Here is a 19,222-nt window from a genome sequence, read left to right as displayed (position 1 = left end):
TCCTAACTTTGCACTCAAGTATAGACATACATGACAGCTGCAAATGATGCAATCCAAGGCGGGCAAATGCACATACATACAGGCAGTAAGCAAAGTGATTTATACGTCAGGATATATTGCTAACTCTAGTTCCCAGATGCTTTTACTCATGCATATAGTTCCATGGTTTCAGCACACAGGTGTAAAATTGTGCGCTCACATAAAATATGTTTCTGCACTAGCACAGTGCTTCTGCAACTACTGCAACGGTTGCATATGGCGATGAATCCTTACTGGCACCTGCAATGGCTACAAGGTAGCCTGAAGGAAAAAAAGCTTTGCATTTGAAATGATATTGCTATCATTAAAGGCTATAGACATTGCAAAAGGCTTCAATTTGCAATTCCTTTGTGAAATCCCCATACAATGGCAGCCTCCAAAGGGAAAAAGGTTTCATCATTGACCCTGTACCAATATAATTTTGTGCGCAGAAAAATAAATGATGCATTTCTTTGCTACCCAGTCAAACGTTATTAGCTCCAGCAGATGGAGCGCATGCATCTCCCCTTGCGCGTCCGGGCTTTTCCATGAATTTGGTTGACTGCCTGTACACATAAACCTCTTCTAACTCACATCCCATAAACTTTTGCCCACAACCGTACGTTATTGGAGATTAGCAAGTTGTCATCATGGAGGTAGAAAGTGAATTCATCACAGTGTTGCCCACTTAGCACCATGCCAAGGCATTTAGAAAACTATTGTTCAGCAGAATTCATTTCTTGAATGCGGACTGAAATGCAAATGAACCTGGCCTGATTGAGTGTTTGTGGTCTCGCTTCAGCAAGCATCTTGGCCCTTTCATACAGAAAATTGACAAAGGCCTAGCTTGTGCTTCAGATGATGTTTTACTGCAGTTTTACATCAATAAATACAAGCATATATGTGACAAATATCCAAGACACTTTGGCCCATCGCTCAATTCTTTTGTCTAGCACTGCTGTCACGTTAAGCACTCAAGTCGCAGCAAAGCATGAAAGAGAAGGGTTAAACAGAGACACTTGCGCATTAAATTATATTTTAAGCTTCAGCAGCACATACCACAAGTTCATTTTGAACACTATTTGCATGTGAGTGCTCAAGTCTGCCTTGCTTTAGTACTGTTTGATCTGTTGACTAAGGTCTGGCTGTTGTTGCCCGTTCCAAAGTGTCCGACAAACAGCAGTTTTGTCACTCCTCTGACCAGGACAACAAATGCAAGCAGCTGTTGGCTGTCTGCCTGTTAAAGCATGCAACAGTTCCTTGGCAGTGACAAGAAGCATTGTTCACGCCACGTGCAAAACCATGGACAACATCAACAGACATGAGTATTCCCACCTGAATATACAAGTCTCCAGCACAAAAAATAATGATAATAAATAAAAAAAATGCCTGCAGAAATGTGCTTACTCAGTGACTGCAATTCACAAAAAAAAAAAAATCCACAGTCTGAAATGATGGTTAGTCCATCCAGAGGTTTAGAAATGGAAAGAAATGACAATGATCACATGGAACTCTATGCATTTTTCTTTCTGTCTGCCTTGTGAAAAGTTGCATAACATGTGCACGTCAACTTTTCAGTAGAAATGGATGTGAAACAAGTTAACCAGATGAGCCCACCAATTTGAAGCAGCGAACATTATGGTGACATGCAGGCCTCAGTACACACAGGGAAAAAAAGGATGGCTTAAACAAAGACAGATCAACGTGGTGGCAGTGGGCTCCTAGCACAATTTCCTACACTTGGACACAGATGCGCACCCAAGAAACATAGGCGCCCATATTCAGATTTTTTAAAACGAAGTTACCTCCGCCTCGAGGCAGTGCAAGATGATGTAACACGCACTAACTTATGACTAGGCTATCTTTGGTTCACCACAGCATTGTAGGAAATGTACACATTACTGACAGACAAAGGCTGTTTGCCATGACTAGAGTGCGCATTCCAGAGCACGCCACGAGGTAGGGCTGTGAAAGACTTTCAAGCAATGTAAGCACCACAAGAAATATTCTTGACACACAAGGAATCGCATCCAGCCAAGATTACGTGGCAGTTGCGAGCCATCGTGCTGCCCTCTGACTGGCTCTGCGCATCAAGAATGCCTACCAAGCTTCCTGGTGTGTGGCATATCTGCAAACAGCACTTTTAGTCACGGTTGTGCTATCTAAAATGTATTGTGCTGCTAAGCTGTTGCATTTTCCAGACCTTCCACTCTGCTCTCACCGGAAAGAAGGCTTGTACACTATGTACAACAAGAAATAGCTTGCTGTAAGCAGTAATATACACCCCACAAACAGCACACCGCAGTGTAGTAATCTTTATATAGTAATATGATCAATTGCACTTGGTATATAAATTTTGTGGAAGTTTGTGCACACATTGTAGTGTAATCTTTTTATTCCTGAAAATGAGCAGCTTAGTCATGGTGCAAGTCTGCAGTAACTCGAAGGGGGGGGGGGGGGGGGGGGGGGAGAGAAGTTGCACACACTACTCTAGTGACATTTTGTAACAAAGCTCAAAGCAGATGTTTCACTGGAAATTTTGCTTACAGTAATATTGAAAGGTATTCATTTAATTTCTTTAATCTTATTTTACAGGATTACTATGGACACTTCAAACCTGTATAAACAGCTTCGCCTCACACTAATAATGTTATCAAAAGCTTGCCCTCTGCTTAAGTATGTTCCGATATTGACAATTTGAAATTTCACAAGAATTTGCGTGGAAAACCAGCTTCTCACTACATAATTTTTATAAAATGTGGTCACCTCTCTTTTACACAGCTACTTTTGAAACACTCGCCACCTTTGATGAAAAGCCGCACTATTTGTGGCTGATGTGCTAAATGTTTGGTTGTTTTCTGCTGCACTTCCGCACATGTCAACTCGTGTGCCTGTATAGGGGAGTACACATTTAACATACGCAAAACTTCAAAAATGTACGCATAAGATAATTACCTTAAGAATATAGCCTTAGACATGAGGAAATGCTCACTTCCACTTCTCTCAAAAAAGGTTTGCATCCCAAAATAACCTTTCAGCCTTGCTTCTAACTACTATACACTGAAGAGTGAAGAGGCTGGGCAGCAAATCCAATATACGCTACAAATGAAAGCAAATGCAATGCTGTCCTTGCTTTACAGAGCAAGCACTCATAATGACATAGAAAACAACACTACACATCATGTAGTAATATCAGCTGTTCACACTCACAGTTTGCAGCCACAAAAAGGATTTGCCAGCATGTAGAGTAGCATGTCTGCAGAGTACAGAAGCTGACATGGAGACAGTCACTTGATTACATCCATGCACGTACATACAGAGATTCATAAGCAGTCGCACTTGCTATGTACACTTTCCAGTTGACACTGCTGAGCAGCCGTTCCTTGGATTGGAATGTGTGCTCATGGCTTGAGCATCATTCTTCACATGCCTTTTGGCTTTGTCTTGGTGGAGTCGTATGCACGAATGAGGTCAGCCTGAATGAAAGACACCCTGCCTTATTGTGTGACTACATCCTTACGCAGCGCTCTCATAAAAGGAAGATGAACAACGGCCAAACAGTAGCAAAGAGCAGACCATAGAGTAGCTCAGTGCACCACACTAAATAACATGGCTTGGCTTCATGAGATGTCTAATCTCCCATTAAGCCTCCTCTTACTCTGAATTCCAAACTCTAGCAGTAAACAGCTGAATGTGACAAGCTTCCGACAAGTTTTTATTTGAAAGTTAACAGTTTCTAAGCATATTTTGAATCAAATGGCTCAAATGACGTGTTCGAGAGAATCCCCAATCATTCAAACAAATGTGCCCAATTCAAAAGACCGCAACAAGAGGCAGTGTGAGGAAACATCAGTCTGAGAAGACAATGCGACTTGTGTAGGCAGAGAAAAGACATGGGACAAGTTACCTTTACCCGTAGTACTGCCATAAACAAAATGATGAGCCAGTACATTCAGTATTGAAACTTGGTACTATGTGACTCCACTAAATAGCCGAAGCACACCTCTTTGGCAAGGACACTGGGAACATCTGATCTCTAACAGGCTACCCCTAATAATTACATTCTACAGGAAAAAAATGAAAGGCTTGGTGGTCTGTCAAATGTAGCCAAGACTGCTTACAATTTCATTAAGCACATAAGATTCAATCATTTATTGATGGCAGCAGAAATAAGCAGTAATGTCACCAGTACATACAGGTCACTGAATATATGCAGAACCGAGATTTATGAGATAAGTGCTAAGCAATGAAAGGATAAAATTTAAGCACTGCTAGAGCTCATGCCATATTAGTATAAATTTCATAATGTAATATTAAACTAATAGGCATATAACCACAAATTTTAAACACGAATGTATAAGATTCCCTACTGTGAAGTTTCCACATATGAGACAGTGTCAGCAAAACTCCTTAGCCTAAAAAAGTCGAAGGTGTTCATTGTTTCCACATGTGCTATTAACAACCAATCTTTAGAGCCAACCTTTTATTTTTGTTTATAGGCACTTTTAATTTTTCCCAGCATAACTCTTGCAAGCCACATGCATGCAGCACCCTTGGCATTCTGTAGAATGTTGAAATAGTGTCCTTTTGTTGAATGTTGTGGAAAGGTTTGCAAAAAAAAATAATTGAAACAATGCTTGCCTGTGGCACAACCCCATGCTCTTCTTGAGAAAAGGCGTAGCCATCTGTAAATGATATGCACAAGACAGTGTTAAGTCAAGATGTAAGCTTTAAAAAAAAAAAAATGTGGCTCCAATCCACGCTGTGAAGGTGGTTGGACAGTGAAGCTGTAGAACGACACCCAATTACCCATTGCGACTTCACTTGAAAATTCACACGTGAAACCAGAGACAAGTGAAATGTACTTGAGCTGCATGCTGTATTGCTGATTTCAAAGGAGATATGCTATTTGCATTCAATTTTTAGCCTGGAGTTTTTTGCTTACGACGACGACACAAAAACGCAACTATAATCTTTACCCAGAAACACACACGGAGGACAAAGAACATACTTCGCATTGTTTGCAGGCGCCGTTATCACACATTATGCGGTCTGCACTTCACACAAGGGCTTTGAATGATGTCAACCCCTTTTGAAGCAGCTCTGCAACCCTAATGTTTATCTGAAAGCATAGTTATAATTGTGGGCACCGCACCTGTGGGAAATATTCCTTCCCTTTGGGTGTCCACCAAGATATGTGAGACAGGAGTCATTTCCTTTTCTTAAAACCAATTTTCATTTCATTTTGCCTCCCTAATGGCACGGGTGTCCACCAAGATATGTGGGTCAGGAATCATTTCCTTTCATGGCATTCCAGTCCAGTTGTGGACCCCTTGGCAACCTTAATTGTCCTGCAATTTTTTTCACTTTTTTATTATTTTTAGCCAGTTATGCCAACCCCATTATCATACATTAAGCAGTTTGCACTTCACACGAGGGCTTCGAATGATGTTAACCCTTTTCGAAGCAGCTGAAAACCTAATGTTTACCGGAACGCGTCGGAAGGTGTTCCCAACTGTATATAAAAATTGACTAGGAAATTTCTGCAGCGCCTGAGATGCAGACTAAAGCACTCACTAGACTTCGCTAAAATTACGGTTTCTTTCTTGCAAAATCAGTGCATTTTCGAGCGTGTTTTTCTTTAGCCTGGCGTTTCTTGCTTATGACGACACGAAAATTTCCTTGGATGGTAGAGGTATACAGCTTCGCTGTAAAACATCATGGCATTGCTGCTTTATGAAATATCTCAATATGCATGCTACTTCTGGTTATCATACTCAGTAAAACTTCTGCAAATGCAGCTCAGGTAAGATTGGCTGCAAAAAAATTATGCCACAGTGAGGCCACGAGGAAGCTGCTTTTCTGCAGCAGCCCAGAATCAAAAGGCAAAACATCATTGCTCGCACTCGCAAATGCTGGCTGCATAACACAGTTCTCAGCTCCACGCTCAAGCCACATACAAAGTTCATACCTTTGTGCCGGAGTAGCATAAGCTATTTGTAGCCAAGTGTACATTTTATACTAAGTGTATCATCTAAGTGCACTGCTTAAGACTACAGTCGTTATAAGAGAACGTCATCGCATGAAAGCTTTTGCTATAAAAAAAGACTGCATTTACAACAAGGCAGTATGTTTCAACACTAAATAAGGTTCATTCAAATGCCACCCAGGAGAATAGGCAACGGCAATAACTTAATTTAATCAATTTCACACAGGAAACAGTGTAAGCCGGTACCCATCCCCTGAAATGCTGATATGCCATTCCTTTTTCTTTGATTCTGGCAAGTGACAACATAAATTCTTTTTCTCTGTCAAAAGATTATGTAACTGCACACATATGTCACTTGACGTCCTAATGGATTGACATCACCAGGACATAAGCAGCATCGAATTAAGTCAAGATGAAGGACAAATTAGCAAAACAAAAGAAAGGCTAGCCTGCATACATTTACTTGTGCTTATAAAGCGTACTCAACATACTGTGAGCCAAGGGCCCCAATAAGAAAATTGGAGGGGAAACTTAAACTCCAGTGCTTTAAAGGTATGACGTGATAGCATTAATGGGTTAATGCCCATGTACGCACAATTGGTCATTCTCTACTTAACATTCATAGATCCCTGGGAGTCCTTATACCACAGTCCTGGTGCAGCAGTGCAGCGGTTAAGTGATGCGCAACTGCCTTGCGATGGCAGGTGCTGCTACCGGTGTGGCTTGTGCGTCCCAGGTTGCTCTTCCTGAGCAACCTCTCGCAACCAGTCATTAATTTAATTGCCACCTGCCACCGCAGTTTGCGCACAATCCGGTGGGCAGATTGTGATGATGCCACCAGGTTACGTGACCTAGGTGGCTGATCTGCCTTCAAGACTGCTTCTCTTGGGGATTTTTAGTGGATTTTTCACTGCTGGTCGACGACGCCGATGCCAGATTTTTTGCGACACGAGCTCCTTAACGCTTTCATGTTAATATGTGCTACATATTTTTAAATGAAACCTAGGCAGAACCTCTGGCAGCCGTTTAAATCAAACGTCTTGCCCTCATTTGCCCACCTGGCTTCCTACCACACCTTGCCAGGCTTATCTTCTCTTGGAATATAGTGTTAGCCTTAATGACCATCAGCTATCTTGCTTTTACATTATATGCTATGCCCAAGCCCATTTCTTCTTCTCGATATTGACTACGATGTCATTAATCCCGCGTTTGTTCCTTGACCCACTCTGCACATTCTCTTTTAATGTTACACCTATCATTTTCCTTTCCATAGTTCGCTGCGTTGTCGTCAGTTTAAGATAAACCCTCCCTTTTTGTTAGCTTCCACGTTTCTGCCCTATAGGTTAATGCTGGCAAGGCACAGCTGTTAACAGCTGTGATTCAACTTTTACACCATTTACAAATGTGCAAAATACTTTTGCCAGGAAGTTGAACACCACCGAAAGAAATCAGTGATGATGGTACAGTTTACGTTTATTAGAAGAGTGGTTACCACACTCTTAGCAAAGCGTGCATAATCCGAAATGCCTGTGGGAGCAGTGCCCATGCACATCCCATGCCTTGCACTGCTACAATATGCTGGCCTCTGAAACAAGACACCCACAATTTCTAGAGCCACAGCAACTATGGGTGCACTGTGGCTGGCTGCAACCTTGCTTCTCTTCTGGGCTCTTGAGCAATTTCTTCACAGGACGAGGTAAAAAAATGCTCCCGACATCTATAAAAATTATGCAATTTGTTTCTTTTTGGCTTTATGCAACTTTCAAAGTGAAATATTTTATGTACCTCTGAGGTCTAAAAGTTGATTAATCTCAACTAATTAGTCAGATTGGTACAAAGTACACAGTAAGCTCACTTGTTTCAATTCTACTAAGTGTGCCAACACCATAGCCACCGCAGCAGGCGAGAATACAAATGAAAACTATCCCCATTTCTACTGCCTGCATCATATGCAAGGCACGCATTACCGCTTTAAGCTTGTTCACAGCACGGCATTCACATTTCAGACCTGCTATGTCTGGTAATGGCACATCACGTTCTTAACCAACAGCTGGCTTTCTTGCTTAGTATCAGACTTAATAACCAAACAGTAACCATTTCTGCATAGTAAACTCACTCATATTTGAATGCACTCTATCTTAATTTTATTACAAACTTTATGGTTCAATCACATCACAAATAAAATGATCTAGGTACAATATACATCACTAGGTACGAGGCAAACTTTGGTTGCTGTGAACCAACTATCACTTTTGTAGATGGGTACAGGTGCTTCTGCTTACTGAACCAACCATTGGCTAGTTTGCGGTCACACTGAGGTGGCATTAGACAGTCAGTTTAGCGCAATACCATATCTGTTTGCAGTAGTTGCCAGTTCTGGGCAAACTAAATTGAAATATGCTGTCGCCTGCGGTAATGACAGACCAAAAAAAAAAATCGCAGCCTTGGCACACACTGACATGAGGCACTATGGTCAACCAGGAGTTAACAGCAGCTGCCAGGAGGCAAAGAAAGAACTATGACAGGCATTTAGTTTATAGCAAAGGATGGCTCTCCTTCTTTTGACTTTTTTGTCATCTCTGCCGATGATGCCTAACTTTACTTAGTTTCATATTAACAGGCAAATACTGCAAAAAAAAAACATGGTAGTAAACAAAACCGGTCACCAATGTGACATCTGTGCATTCAAGCATGGACTGCCCACAGTCACTGCTATACAGGAACAGCGCCTGTTTTGTCTCCAATACTGACACAGGTGGTATCATGAGAAGGGTTTTCTGGCGGGCTAGTTGGTGCTTCTCGTTCATTATTAAACTGCGCGAAAGAACGGGGACAGAGACAAGAAACAAGCTCTGTACGTGTTTCTTGTCTCTGTCCCCGTTCTTTCGCACAGTTTAATCATGAACGGGTATCATGAAGGTCTTCTATTCATTTGAACACATAGAAGGAAAATTGAAAGGACAAAGACATGGAGACCATTACTATAACAATGCTAGCAACTGTATGCAGGAAACTTCAAGGTCGCTGTTTGTGTAAATAGGTTTTACTACACCCAATGTTATGAACCGTGACGCGTGACATAAGTGAAAAGGCTTACTACACTGGGATGATGCTATTTATGACATCAGGTGAGCATGCAGGCAACAGAGAGGTTGCACTTTTAGTTGGCCAGTTTTGTTTTTTTTTCTACCAAAGTAGTAGACAGCACGTACAGTATTGGTGCGTTCATTATACCGAAGCAGCGGCAACACAATGTGGAGAGCTAGGGCACTAGTCAGGCCTAAGAGAGTAAGGCTTTAGTTGCTCACAAAGAGGAGCAGCACTGTTAGACACGGACAACAATGAAAGCAGCTGAGATGACTACAAAAGCATAAGTAAAGCATGGAAAGGACACACACGTTTTAGCTCCACTTCTATGGGGACGTGTGCTGTGGTGACAGGCTTCATGAAGACATTCTTCAGAAGACGTGCAGTCTCTGTCAACCTGGACCAACAGAGCAGATTTGTGAAGCCCTCCGTATGCGAGAAACACTTTGAGCAGACTTGAACACTCATGTGCTTCAAGGCTTACCGTAAATACAATGTGCAATGTTGTATTGCACATAGAACACTCCTTTTGAAGAAGAAGTGTTGAGGGGGGGAGAGAAAAACGCACCCTGCCAAATGAAGGAGACTAGCTCTGCACTTGTTTTCACCTTTCCAGTCCTCCTCTACCATGGTTCTGCACTAAAACCATAATGCAAAAAAAAAAAAATGAAAGGCCTATCCTCACTACACCTACAGCTATCCTACAGCTTGTGCCATAAGCATTCATGTCAGAAAGTGTCAAACAAGAAATAACCTCAGACATAGAAAATAATGCAATCTGTCAGCTAGGAAATTTACATTTAACACGCACAGCACCTCAAACTTTTTGTGGGCTTTTATTTCCTCTTGAAGTAAAGCAGTAGACCCTTGTTAATGTGAACTTGAATTCAAACAGCCACTTTATTTGAACTGCCACCTTAGTCCCGTCAACATCAAGTGTAATTAGAACTAATTTTGATCTCCTGAGTTCAAATCATCCAGGGTAAAGTTTACTTGGGTTTGCCATATCCGATTACAGGGTGCAGAGAAAAGCTGCTCAACCGCAGACAAAATATCTGCCAATACAAAATGCATGTCTTGCCAAGGAAGTGTTTGTGGTTACGATGACAGGTTACTGCTGGGTGCTGTTTTGCACATGCCTCAACTTGAATCGAGCAAATCATTTGTTTACAAACATACTTGACCTGGAAATGAAATATGGCCCTGAAGTGGCCTTTCAGGTTTACCAGAAATGAGTGACCATTGCCACAGAAGCTGTCAGCGACAGTTTATTGCAAAAATTTCATCGAAGGAAATGCCGACAAAAACTGTACACAGTCAGTCTTTGGTGTAAAAGTAAAACAATGCTTCCACACACACACAAATACAACCAAAGTGCAAAGAAACCATGCTACATGCAGAAGCCAACTTGCATGCAAAAAAAAGGAAAACACAGTTGCTACGCGTGAAAGGGCATCAATGCATCAATGAGTAGCATCTTCATTCACATGCGATGAGGAATTCAATGAAACAAGAGCCTCCTGGTCAGTACCACTGACTGTGCAAAGTTGCTGGAGCAATTGGAAGTCGAGCACTGAATGTGCATCACACAGTTGGAATGTCATCTGCTACCTTGCTTAAATTAGTAAATGTGTGGCACGCATTCAGCATGTAAGCTCCGTTAGGCTCCACTGGCTGCTACACATAAATATACATAATAACCAGACATGTTAGTCACTTCTCCCAATTTCTGGTAATGCCTATTATGCTGCTGATGTGCTGCTGTACATCCGACAAAAAAAAATGTATCACATCTTTTTTGAGCAAGAATCATCTTGAAAGGGATACTGCATAATCTCTGAATACTCTCATACAGTTCCAAAACTTTTCTAAACAAGCAAGTGTCATTTACAAGCTCGAAGAGTACGCTGTATGCCTCTGAGTGCACCACATTTTTCAACTTGTACTCAATATGTGAGAGCAGTCTTGAATATGTGCTAAAAATCTTACCTACCTGAAGCAATCAAGTAAGGCCTGAGTATATTACTGAATTGTAACTGAAGCACTACAAAATATCACTTCCAAGCTTATCCAAAATTATGCTGCATATTTCAGATGATGTATTTGTCTTTATGAATGGTGTACAAACGGGACTCCAAATGAGCTCTACGCTAAGCAATGTAGAAAACTTCTACAACTCCTTAGTCAACACCACAAGTTGAAAGTAAAACTTCTGCTCTTCATTCTGTCATGTGTGTTTCAGAAATTGCACATAACCATCACAAATAGGGCACAGAGGTGCATTAACTAACATAGTGAATAACAACCTTTAACAATATTTTTGCAGGCAAAAAGAGTTATGATATGAACAAGATGGTATGTGCTTGAGAAAATGGTATGGACCAACCATATTCACACAAAAGTATCCCAGCAGATAACAGAAAAGAGTATTTAGAAAGCCAATGTGGCTTGTCTGCCATCTGAGAAACAAGCACTGCTTGTATCCACTGTAATGCTCTTTGCCGTTTGTCCTGACAATGAAAGACATGGTTTGAAAAACCGGTCATATTCCTGATGCACCCATGTCACTGCATGTGTGCCTTGCCAACATCAATACTTTCAAACAACTAGTTGCAGAATACACCGGAACACACCACATCAATTCATCAAAGGGTGTGTGTCACAGACCCAATTCTTATCGGCGCTGCAACAGGCAAGACAATATATGTGTACCAAGCTGCAATCTGAGAGTTGATAGTCATCAGCTATCAAATACTAGTGGTAAACTGTAAATCTGCATTCCTAAAAACGTGCCTTTTCTCCACTGCAGTCCTCACACGCACTGCAAGTGCAAAGCCTTTTTGTTTCTATTCGTCAGACGGAGCGTACACATTCACAACCTTGAATAGCACAAAAACTGCAAGCTCATGTAAACCGACACGGCAGCGGTGACCTCCTCACTTTGAGTCAACACAAAGCTGTCCAGCACATTTATATCACAGATTCAAGTTCTCAGGCACCAAGTAGCGTTGTTCCCATGGAGCAGCGCACGTGCAAGGTAGGAGGCAATGCCAGCCGCATCACAGCCGGGTTTCTGCAGCTTGCAACGCTTGTCTGTTTTCATACACGGTGCACTGGGGGGCAGGGCTAGGAGCACTAGGGCAAGGGGGGGAGGGAGCAGGGCAAGGAGAAACAAGAACGGAAGGGGACAAATGCAAACTAAGACATAATAGCCAGGAGTGGGTAGCACACCACACATCAATGTGCTTTTCACCGCAATCAACTCTGTCATCAACTCTACAGCTTGAAGTTTTGAGAGCAAGAAGAACCAGCTCGTAATCAGCCATAACAGCTTGTCTTTTTCAGAATTAGAAGCATGGTGGCCCTGGGCCATCAAAAGTAGGAAAGAATTCCAAACCCCAAGGAAGATTCCACAAGCGCCCTTCCTTCTTCATCTACTATAGCATAATTACAAGGCCACATCTACAATAGAAAGCTTTGCTAGCTTCTCTAAATGCCTCCTCATGGTTACATTTAAGTCCTCACTTTTTACTCCCTACTCGTTCTTTTTTGTTCACAGATATTCCAGATATCAGGAAACACAGGGGCCGTGATAAGATAGTAACAGTATCCACAGATCTGTGGCTCATAATGTCCTTTGACAGAAAATTATAATTCTCAATGAACTTTGATAAAAGAAACATTTAATGTGGTCCGTCCTTATGGAGTACTTTTGTACTTAGCATGTGTGACCTGTATGGCCAGAGACAAAGAGAACTGGTTTTGAGAAAAGGAAAGATTCAGTAACTGCCTCATTCCTCGGTGGATATCTTAACCATGCTGTGAGAGAAGGGAGGAAGTGAAAGAATGAAGAGAGAAAGAGGCACCATAGTGGAGGGCTCCAGAATAATTTTGACCGCCTGTGGTTCTGTAATGTGTGCTTAATGCTAACATTACGCGATCAGTGCCCAGTGCTGATACAGAGCTGCATGAAAGCACATTGACATATTGGTGTGACTGTCGTGCTCAAACCATGCAAAGGGTACCGTGCTATTAGTGTAAGCACAAAACGATTTCAATTTAGTCATACAACAACAATAAAAACATGCAAGCCTGTTAAGTACTGACACAAGTAAGCAATGGTATATTCCATGATAAGAATAATTAATTGTAATCTATTTCTACTCGTGCGCACCCTTTGCCAACTTGTACAGTCAGCAGCGCAAGTTTACAGGATTTACATGCTCGGAAACAATGAACTGCACCGCCATCTGGTAACCGAGTCATCGCCTGGTATTGCTCTCACTAGACGGAGCAAGCAAATGCTCTCAGATTGGCAAGCATTTTAGGCAGCTGGCCAACATGACAGTGGCAATACAGTGAAACCTCGTTATAACAAGTAAAAAGTCTTAAAATAGTTCGCTACAGCCGAAATCACACGCATGTAACAGCGTTGCAATTTAGTCATTGAAGGGACAGCAATTCTGGCGATCCTTATCAGAGAAACAAAGAGAAGGTTTGCCAGGTTTAGGCGGTTTTTTGAAGGCGCTCACAGCTACTCCCAGGCCGCAAAAATCCGAGCGCCAGTTTGGTTGGCTTCCCGTACAGCACCAAAAACGCAGGTTAAGTGCCGGTTACGGTAGCTTCCCGCATCACAGCTGTGTCATGTGGAAAGCGGTATGTCAGAGCTAAAGCTATCGCCACCTACACCACCTCCGCGACAGCCGATATGAGCGCAGGATTGTTACTGCAAGATTACAACCACCTGTGCTGGTGCTTCCAGGGCACTAAGACAGATGTCATAGGGGTGAACGCGTACTCACTGCCGGACTGCAACCCTACACGCCGCTGTTGGCGGAGTGCGAGAAAAAAAACCTTCGCACGAACGCTTGCTGCATCACCACTAGTCACTTGTGCAGTGCTGCGAAGCCTGCCGCCCGCCATCCGAACGGGCACAGTTAGGGGAGTTCGATATATCCATTTCATAGACAACCGCATTCGATATATATAAAGCAGAAATCGCATGTGTTTCTCAAAAATATTTATGAAGAGTTCTATATAGCCAATAATTCGTAATATCCATGTTCGTTATATCGAGGTTTCATTTTTCTGTGCACCTGCATCCCATAAACTTTTGCAGCTGATTGAGCATGCCACAGGGTTTGCTGCTCAGCCATGTAGTGGGGCTCCTGTACACAACCCAGATACACAACCACAAGAAATTTAAACGAGTGCTGGCAACCTAAAACAAGCACATAACACACCCAAGAATAAGATTTGGTGGCCTGTGAACCTTCGAAAAAGGGTGCACATATTTTTTTCTCTTGTCAGTAATGAGCCCAAATGATCTAACAGTTAGAACAGCTATTCTGTAACTTATAGCAAATATGATACTTCACACACACATGCAAATTCTAATTAGTTGACTTCCTGTATTTTAGGCAAAGATATGAATTTTGCCATATGCTTAACAGAGGCAAGCCTTTTCATTTTCTCTTCTACAACACATCAGTGGGTCATGCAGCATAATGCAAACACTATACAGGCATGCAAAAAGAAGACAGACTTACATGTGGATGTTTCACACATCAACAAACCATTCTCGTATGCAGTGCTGAGCTATATCACATTGCTAAGCTAGGAAGGACAGGTAACAATCCATGCATAACGCCACAAATGAACACCAACACGAAAAAACAGAAATGAGCCATGCTGCGATTGCCAGATTTGAACGTAAAGAAAGAGGGTGTGGCGCATTACATTGATCAATATTAACTGTGCAAATGCCCTGAACACAAGGTGAAGATCTTAAGTAACGCATAGAGCCAACAGCCGTTAGGCCCGAAATAAATGCTTTACCCATGCTTTTTTTTTTTAAATGTGGTTGCACCAAAAGGCATCTAGAAATGCCATACAATGCAAGAGCCACCACCATGCAAGATAAGTCGTTAAGGGAAGCCACCAAGCTTAGGGCATCACAGCACAAACGAGGACCCTTAAATCGCATAATAGGCAACCGATTCCTCACAGGCTAAGGACAATGCATGTCAGCACGTCACGCATATGGGTGCACACTTCATGCTCACAAGGTAAGTTCAAGATCCGAGGTACAAATGAAGTTGGACCACCTCTCAACTCAGTATTGTTGAAGAAATCGAGAAAGCTGCAAAACAGCACTCCTGACAATGAAGCGAAATGGTTACACAGCAATTCTGATAATGTACAACAAAGAGGGTGCTTTCTTAAAATCACACATGAACAGCCCACATTCAAGACCCCTTTTTTGCAAGTGGCAATGTCTGAGCACAGGAAAGTTGATGACGTAAGGCCATGCAGAGGGAAAAACAGTTCAGCACAGAAGTGCGCAGCACACTTGCACATGCTTCAGCCAACGTTGCCTTCTTGTGAGGGAACCAAGCTGAAATGTGAAGCATTTCATTAGGTGCAAGCGCTGCAGCATGCCACAACCAGCAACACACATGCAAATGTGCTACTAGCATGCAACCACAAAGAAAGTGTTCACCAAAATGCATGCAAGTGATGGTAGCGAAACAGGGCAGCAAAGCAGCCTGCCAACATTACTTAGCTGGCTTTCAGAGCTCCAGCACTTTTCTTCTAGGCTATATTACCATGCTGTAACAGCCGCACTGCATCTGCTGCCACATTTTTATCAACTCTATCTAAACTAGAAGCACTAAAACCAAACTAACTATAGAACAGCAACCATTTTTATAAACTCCCTTCATACTCATGCTAGAATCAAACCACATGATATCCACTTGTCCAGAGCCAAAGGGACATTCATAGGTGCACCTTGAGCACGCTATTTCTGGTTTTTCTTTATTTTGCTTATCTATGTGCAACTATGTTGCTTATATGGGTGAAAAAATAAATCATGCATATTTACTTTTGCTTGGTTCCTTGAAGAATTACAGGGCCGGGGTCAGCATGAGTGATCTCACTTTCTCTCACAGCTTCTGTTAAAGACTTAAAACATGAACGCCTAATCCTGAAATTTAAAAAAAGAAAGAAAGTTAAAATGCTGATGCGAGGGCATTGGGCTTTTGTCACTTGATCTGCACATGTCAGACCAAAAAGAATAAAACAAACCAACATATTTCTGGCAGCGGATTCTTTGTAGCCACCATGTTTTGACACGTAAGCAAGCCTCTGGGTATTAATGATATACTAGCCATACCCATCATCCTACCAGCAACCCCCTTTTTTTCCCCGCTATAAGCAGTCATTTTTGTTATATTTCCCTTGCCATCACATCACACCGAGCTTTTTCCACACATAACAGTAACTTTCAGAACATTAACAAACATTAAGTTCGGAGCTACTATATAATGTCCGATGGAATACCCCCCAGGCCTGGTCAGGATGAAGTATTAGTATGACAAGGTGAAGACTGGGTCACTGACCAAGTCAGAAACAAAGAAAAATGATGTGTCGGATCCCATATGAGACCCTTATTCACAATAACCTTTTGACTTGTCAGTGACCCAATCTTCACCTTTTTATAAGTTTGAAGCTGGTCACAACATTTTCAATCCTTTTCATATAGCTGCCAGAACACACATGCACATCAGCGTTGAGTTTTAACTACTAAAAAGCGCAGCTCTGAAGCTGTCTACACTACATAAACAGCTAGGTGAAGAGCACTAGGCAGCCAAAATGTGTGGGAACTCTTTCAAGCAACCATCTCGCTGGAGGTCAGATTCTCCACCCAGTGCTTCCGTTAGCTGCACTATTTTTCAAGGAAGGGTGCCTGTGCCATTATAGCAATTGCCACTGACAGTGCAAGCACAACATGAGCACAGCATTAAGGCTCACCCGGCCATGGCCTGGGTGAGCATTTGCCCATAACTTTTCTGGTGAGTCGGACATCCTTGACTGTTGTCTAGAGTAGCCTGTATGAGGAATTTTTTTTCACCTGTTGCTGACCAGCTTTATTGTTCCTAAGAGCAATAAGTGATGCTTGTGCCAGCACACTGTCATGCTCCACGGCCCACTGTGGTCGGCTTGAGCACTAATGTATTCAAGATCATGGGGCAAGGTGCCAGCCTGACTGTCAGCCGCGGACGAAGAAAAAGATTCCTCCCCTTTTATGGGCCCACAAGTGCAAGCACATGCAACAAGAGCACTATGCACTCGTGAGTTTTCCTGCTGATTAGATAGAATAAGAAGAGAATATGAACTGACCGCAAAGTTAACCCAATGTCTCCTTGCGGCTGAGACAGCAAACTGCTTCAATGGCCAACCCAACAACTCCCAAAATGTTTCGCATGAACAGTCTGCAGCAAAAGTTTACAGAATGTGTGCGCTCAGGAAAAATTTACCATCTCAGGACACCTTAGCCTGGTGCTCTTAGATCACACAGACATCACAGGTGCACAATATGGTCACAGAAGAGTGAAATGTTGATGATCATACCGCAGTGTGAAGGTGTGATCATACCGTGGTGTGCAGTTTGGTCAATAATAATAATGATAAAGAATACAAACACAAGAAGAAAAAAAAAATATTGAACAAGCTGCACAGCACAGCAAAGAAAGGGTGGAGACTAAATAACTCAAGCTCCTGCAGAAGTACAAGTCAACTGGACAATACACACAACCATACAGTTTGGTAATTGTGACTGCCAGTCCTAAATGACTAAAGAGCATTTCATGTACAAACTCTCAATGAGAAAGTTTCCCTCTCTGACAGGTACCTTCAGCGAAAACCTTCAGTGCACACGGCAATGATGGCAACAAAAAAAGTGGAGGAAGGAAAGGTGCCGGGCACTCACACAATGACGATGACATCTGCCAGCAGTGCCATGAAGGGAATTATGATGAGGCCCATCCAGAAGATCCCAGATGAGAAGATCATGATGTCCTGCAAAGTGGAGAAAAAAGAAAAAACAATTTGCTTGTTTCCACACTTCTGGTCCACTTTAATCAACTGTCACAATCCCTGTGGCCTCCAGTTATCCTTTGAGCAGAGCAAAAAATTTGTTTTTAATTTTCTTTATTTATTTACACGCAATTTTTATGGTACCATTTCTAAGTTTATGATTACTCTCACAAAATTTTCCTGTTGTATCGCCAGATTATTTTTTAATATATGTTTCCTCAGAATCTTGTGAAAAGTCTGCAAAGTCAAGAACATGTGGCAGAATGCCAGTTCAACATTCACTGCATTGCTACTACTATGCTACAGGTCAAGACACCCTTCACATTCTTTTTTTTTGCAAATGCAGTGTCCGTTGATGTATCTAGAGTAAACAGAAAATTTCAAGAAATTTGAAATTCATAAATTTGAAAAACAAAAAAGTGGTTGACCTGCACCACGGTCCTAATCAATGGTTCGACGAAAATTCGTCTGGTCAAGCATTGGATTAAAGAAAAAGGAATGTGGTCACTGACCAAGTCTTGAACTTCATGACTTGGTCAGCGACCACATTCCTTTTTCTTCACCATGGTCCTAGGTGTGCAACAAACAGTGTCACAATGGATAAAATGTGAAGAACTCTGCTCCACAAGCTGCGAGTATCTAAGCAGAAAACTGTAACAGAGAAAGACACCCACTTTTTGAGTGTTTCCCCACAATGCACAGCCACCACGGTTCAGGAAGCAATTTGTTTTACAGTACAGTCGATTTCAGCAATGAAACTTTGGGACAGCAGAATAAACGAGCCATACAAGCGGCCAGAACAATTATCAAAAGGTCAATTTTTTTTGGCTATGTTTTTGGACTTCAAAGTCGCATCTCTCCTTAAGAGAACACTGAGAGCAAGTTAAAATTGGCCTATATCAGTTAATTACCTCATACTAATGGGAGGGAGGCTGCTTTCACAGGAAAACAAAATTTATGAGCTAGAAAAGTTCTAAAAAAGTAAGACGAGTAGCACTGCCACAGGCTAGTTTCACAAGAAAATTGCAATGACATCAAAAAATTTTTTAAATAGTGGATCGCCACTACTGCCATCTACTTCCAGCGAGGAACCACAATCGATGTCATCAAAGTGATGAGTGGCAGGAAAAATAAGCCACTTCCGAATTTTACAGTGATGAATATATCTTTTGCTTCCGAACAAACGTCAAAAACAGAGCCACAAAATGCCATAGAGTCAAATTTCACAAAGAACAAATGCTGAATGGA

General features: G+C 42.0%; 1 protein-coding gene across 14 annotated transcripts in view; it reads right to left on the bottom strand.

Annotated features, from left to right (window-relative positions):
- Positions 1-865: 865 nt before the first annotated feature.
- The window catches only part of ATP8A (ATPase phospholipid transporting 8A1), a 108,727-nt gene continuing 90,370 nt past the window's right edge, over positions 866-19,222 (bottom strand). For 8 of the 14 annotated variants that reach the window (XM_077662312.1, XM_077662324.1, XM_077662323.1 and 5 more), the window contains 5 exons: positions 17,868-17,956; positions 15,981-16,082; positions 9,406-9,491; positions 4,660-4,703; positions 866-3,494 (listed from right to left, as the gene is read on the bottom strand). In XM_077662312.1, coding sequence (XP_077518438.1) covers positions 3,441-3,494; positions 4,660-4,703; positions 9,406-9,491; positions 15,981-16,082; positions 17,868-17,956 — 375 coding nt within the window. In that variant the 3' untranslated portion in view covers positions 866-3,440. Of the gene's footprint in view, positions 3,495-4,659; positions 4,704-9,405; positions 9,492-10,344; positions 12,230-15,319; positions 15,492-15,980; positions 16,083-17,867; positions 17,957-19,222 lie in introns of those variants that run through there. The other 6 variants (XM_077662319.1, XM_077662317.1, XM_077662321.1 and 3 more) reach the window with 3 other exon arrangements.

This window comes from Amblyomma americanum, chromosome 4 (genome assembly GCF_052857255.1).
Source record: "Amblyomma americanum isolate KBUSLIRL-KWMA chromosome 4, ASM5285725v1, whole genome shotgun sequence".
Classification (NCBI taxonomy): Eukaryota; Metazoa; Arthropoda; class Arachnida; order Ixodida; family Ixodidae; genus Amblyomma; species Amblyomma americanum.
The sequence above is the reverse complement of the archived record's forward strand: the minus strand, read 5'-3'. Positions and strand labels throughout refer to the sequence as shown.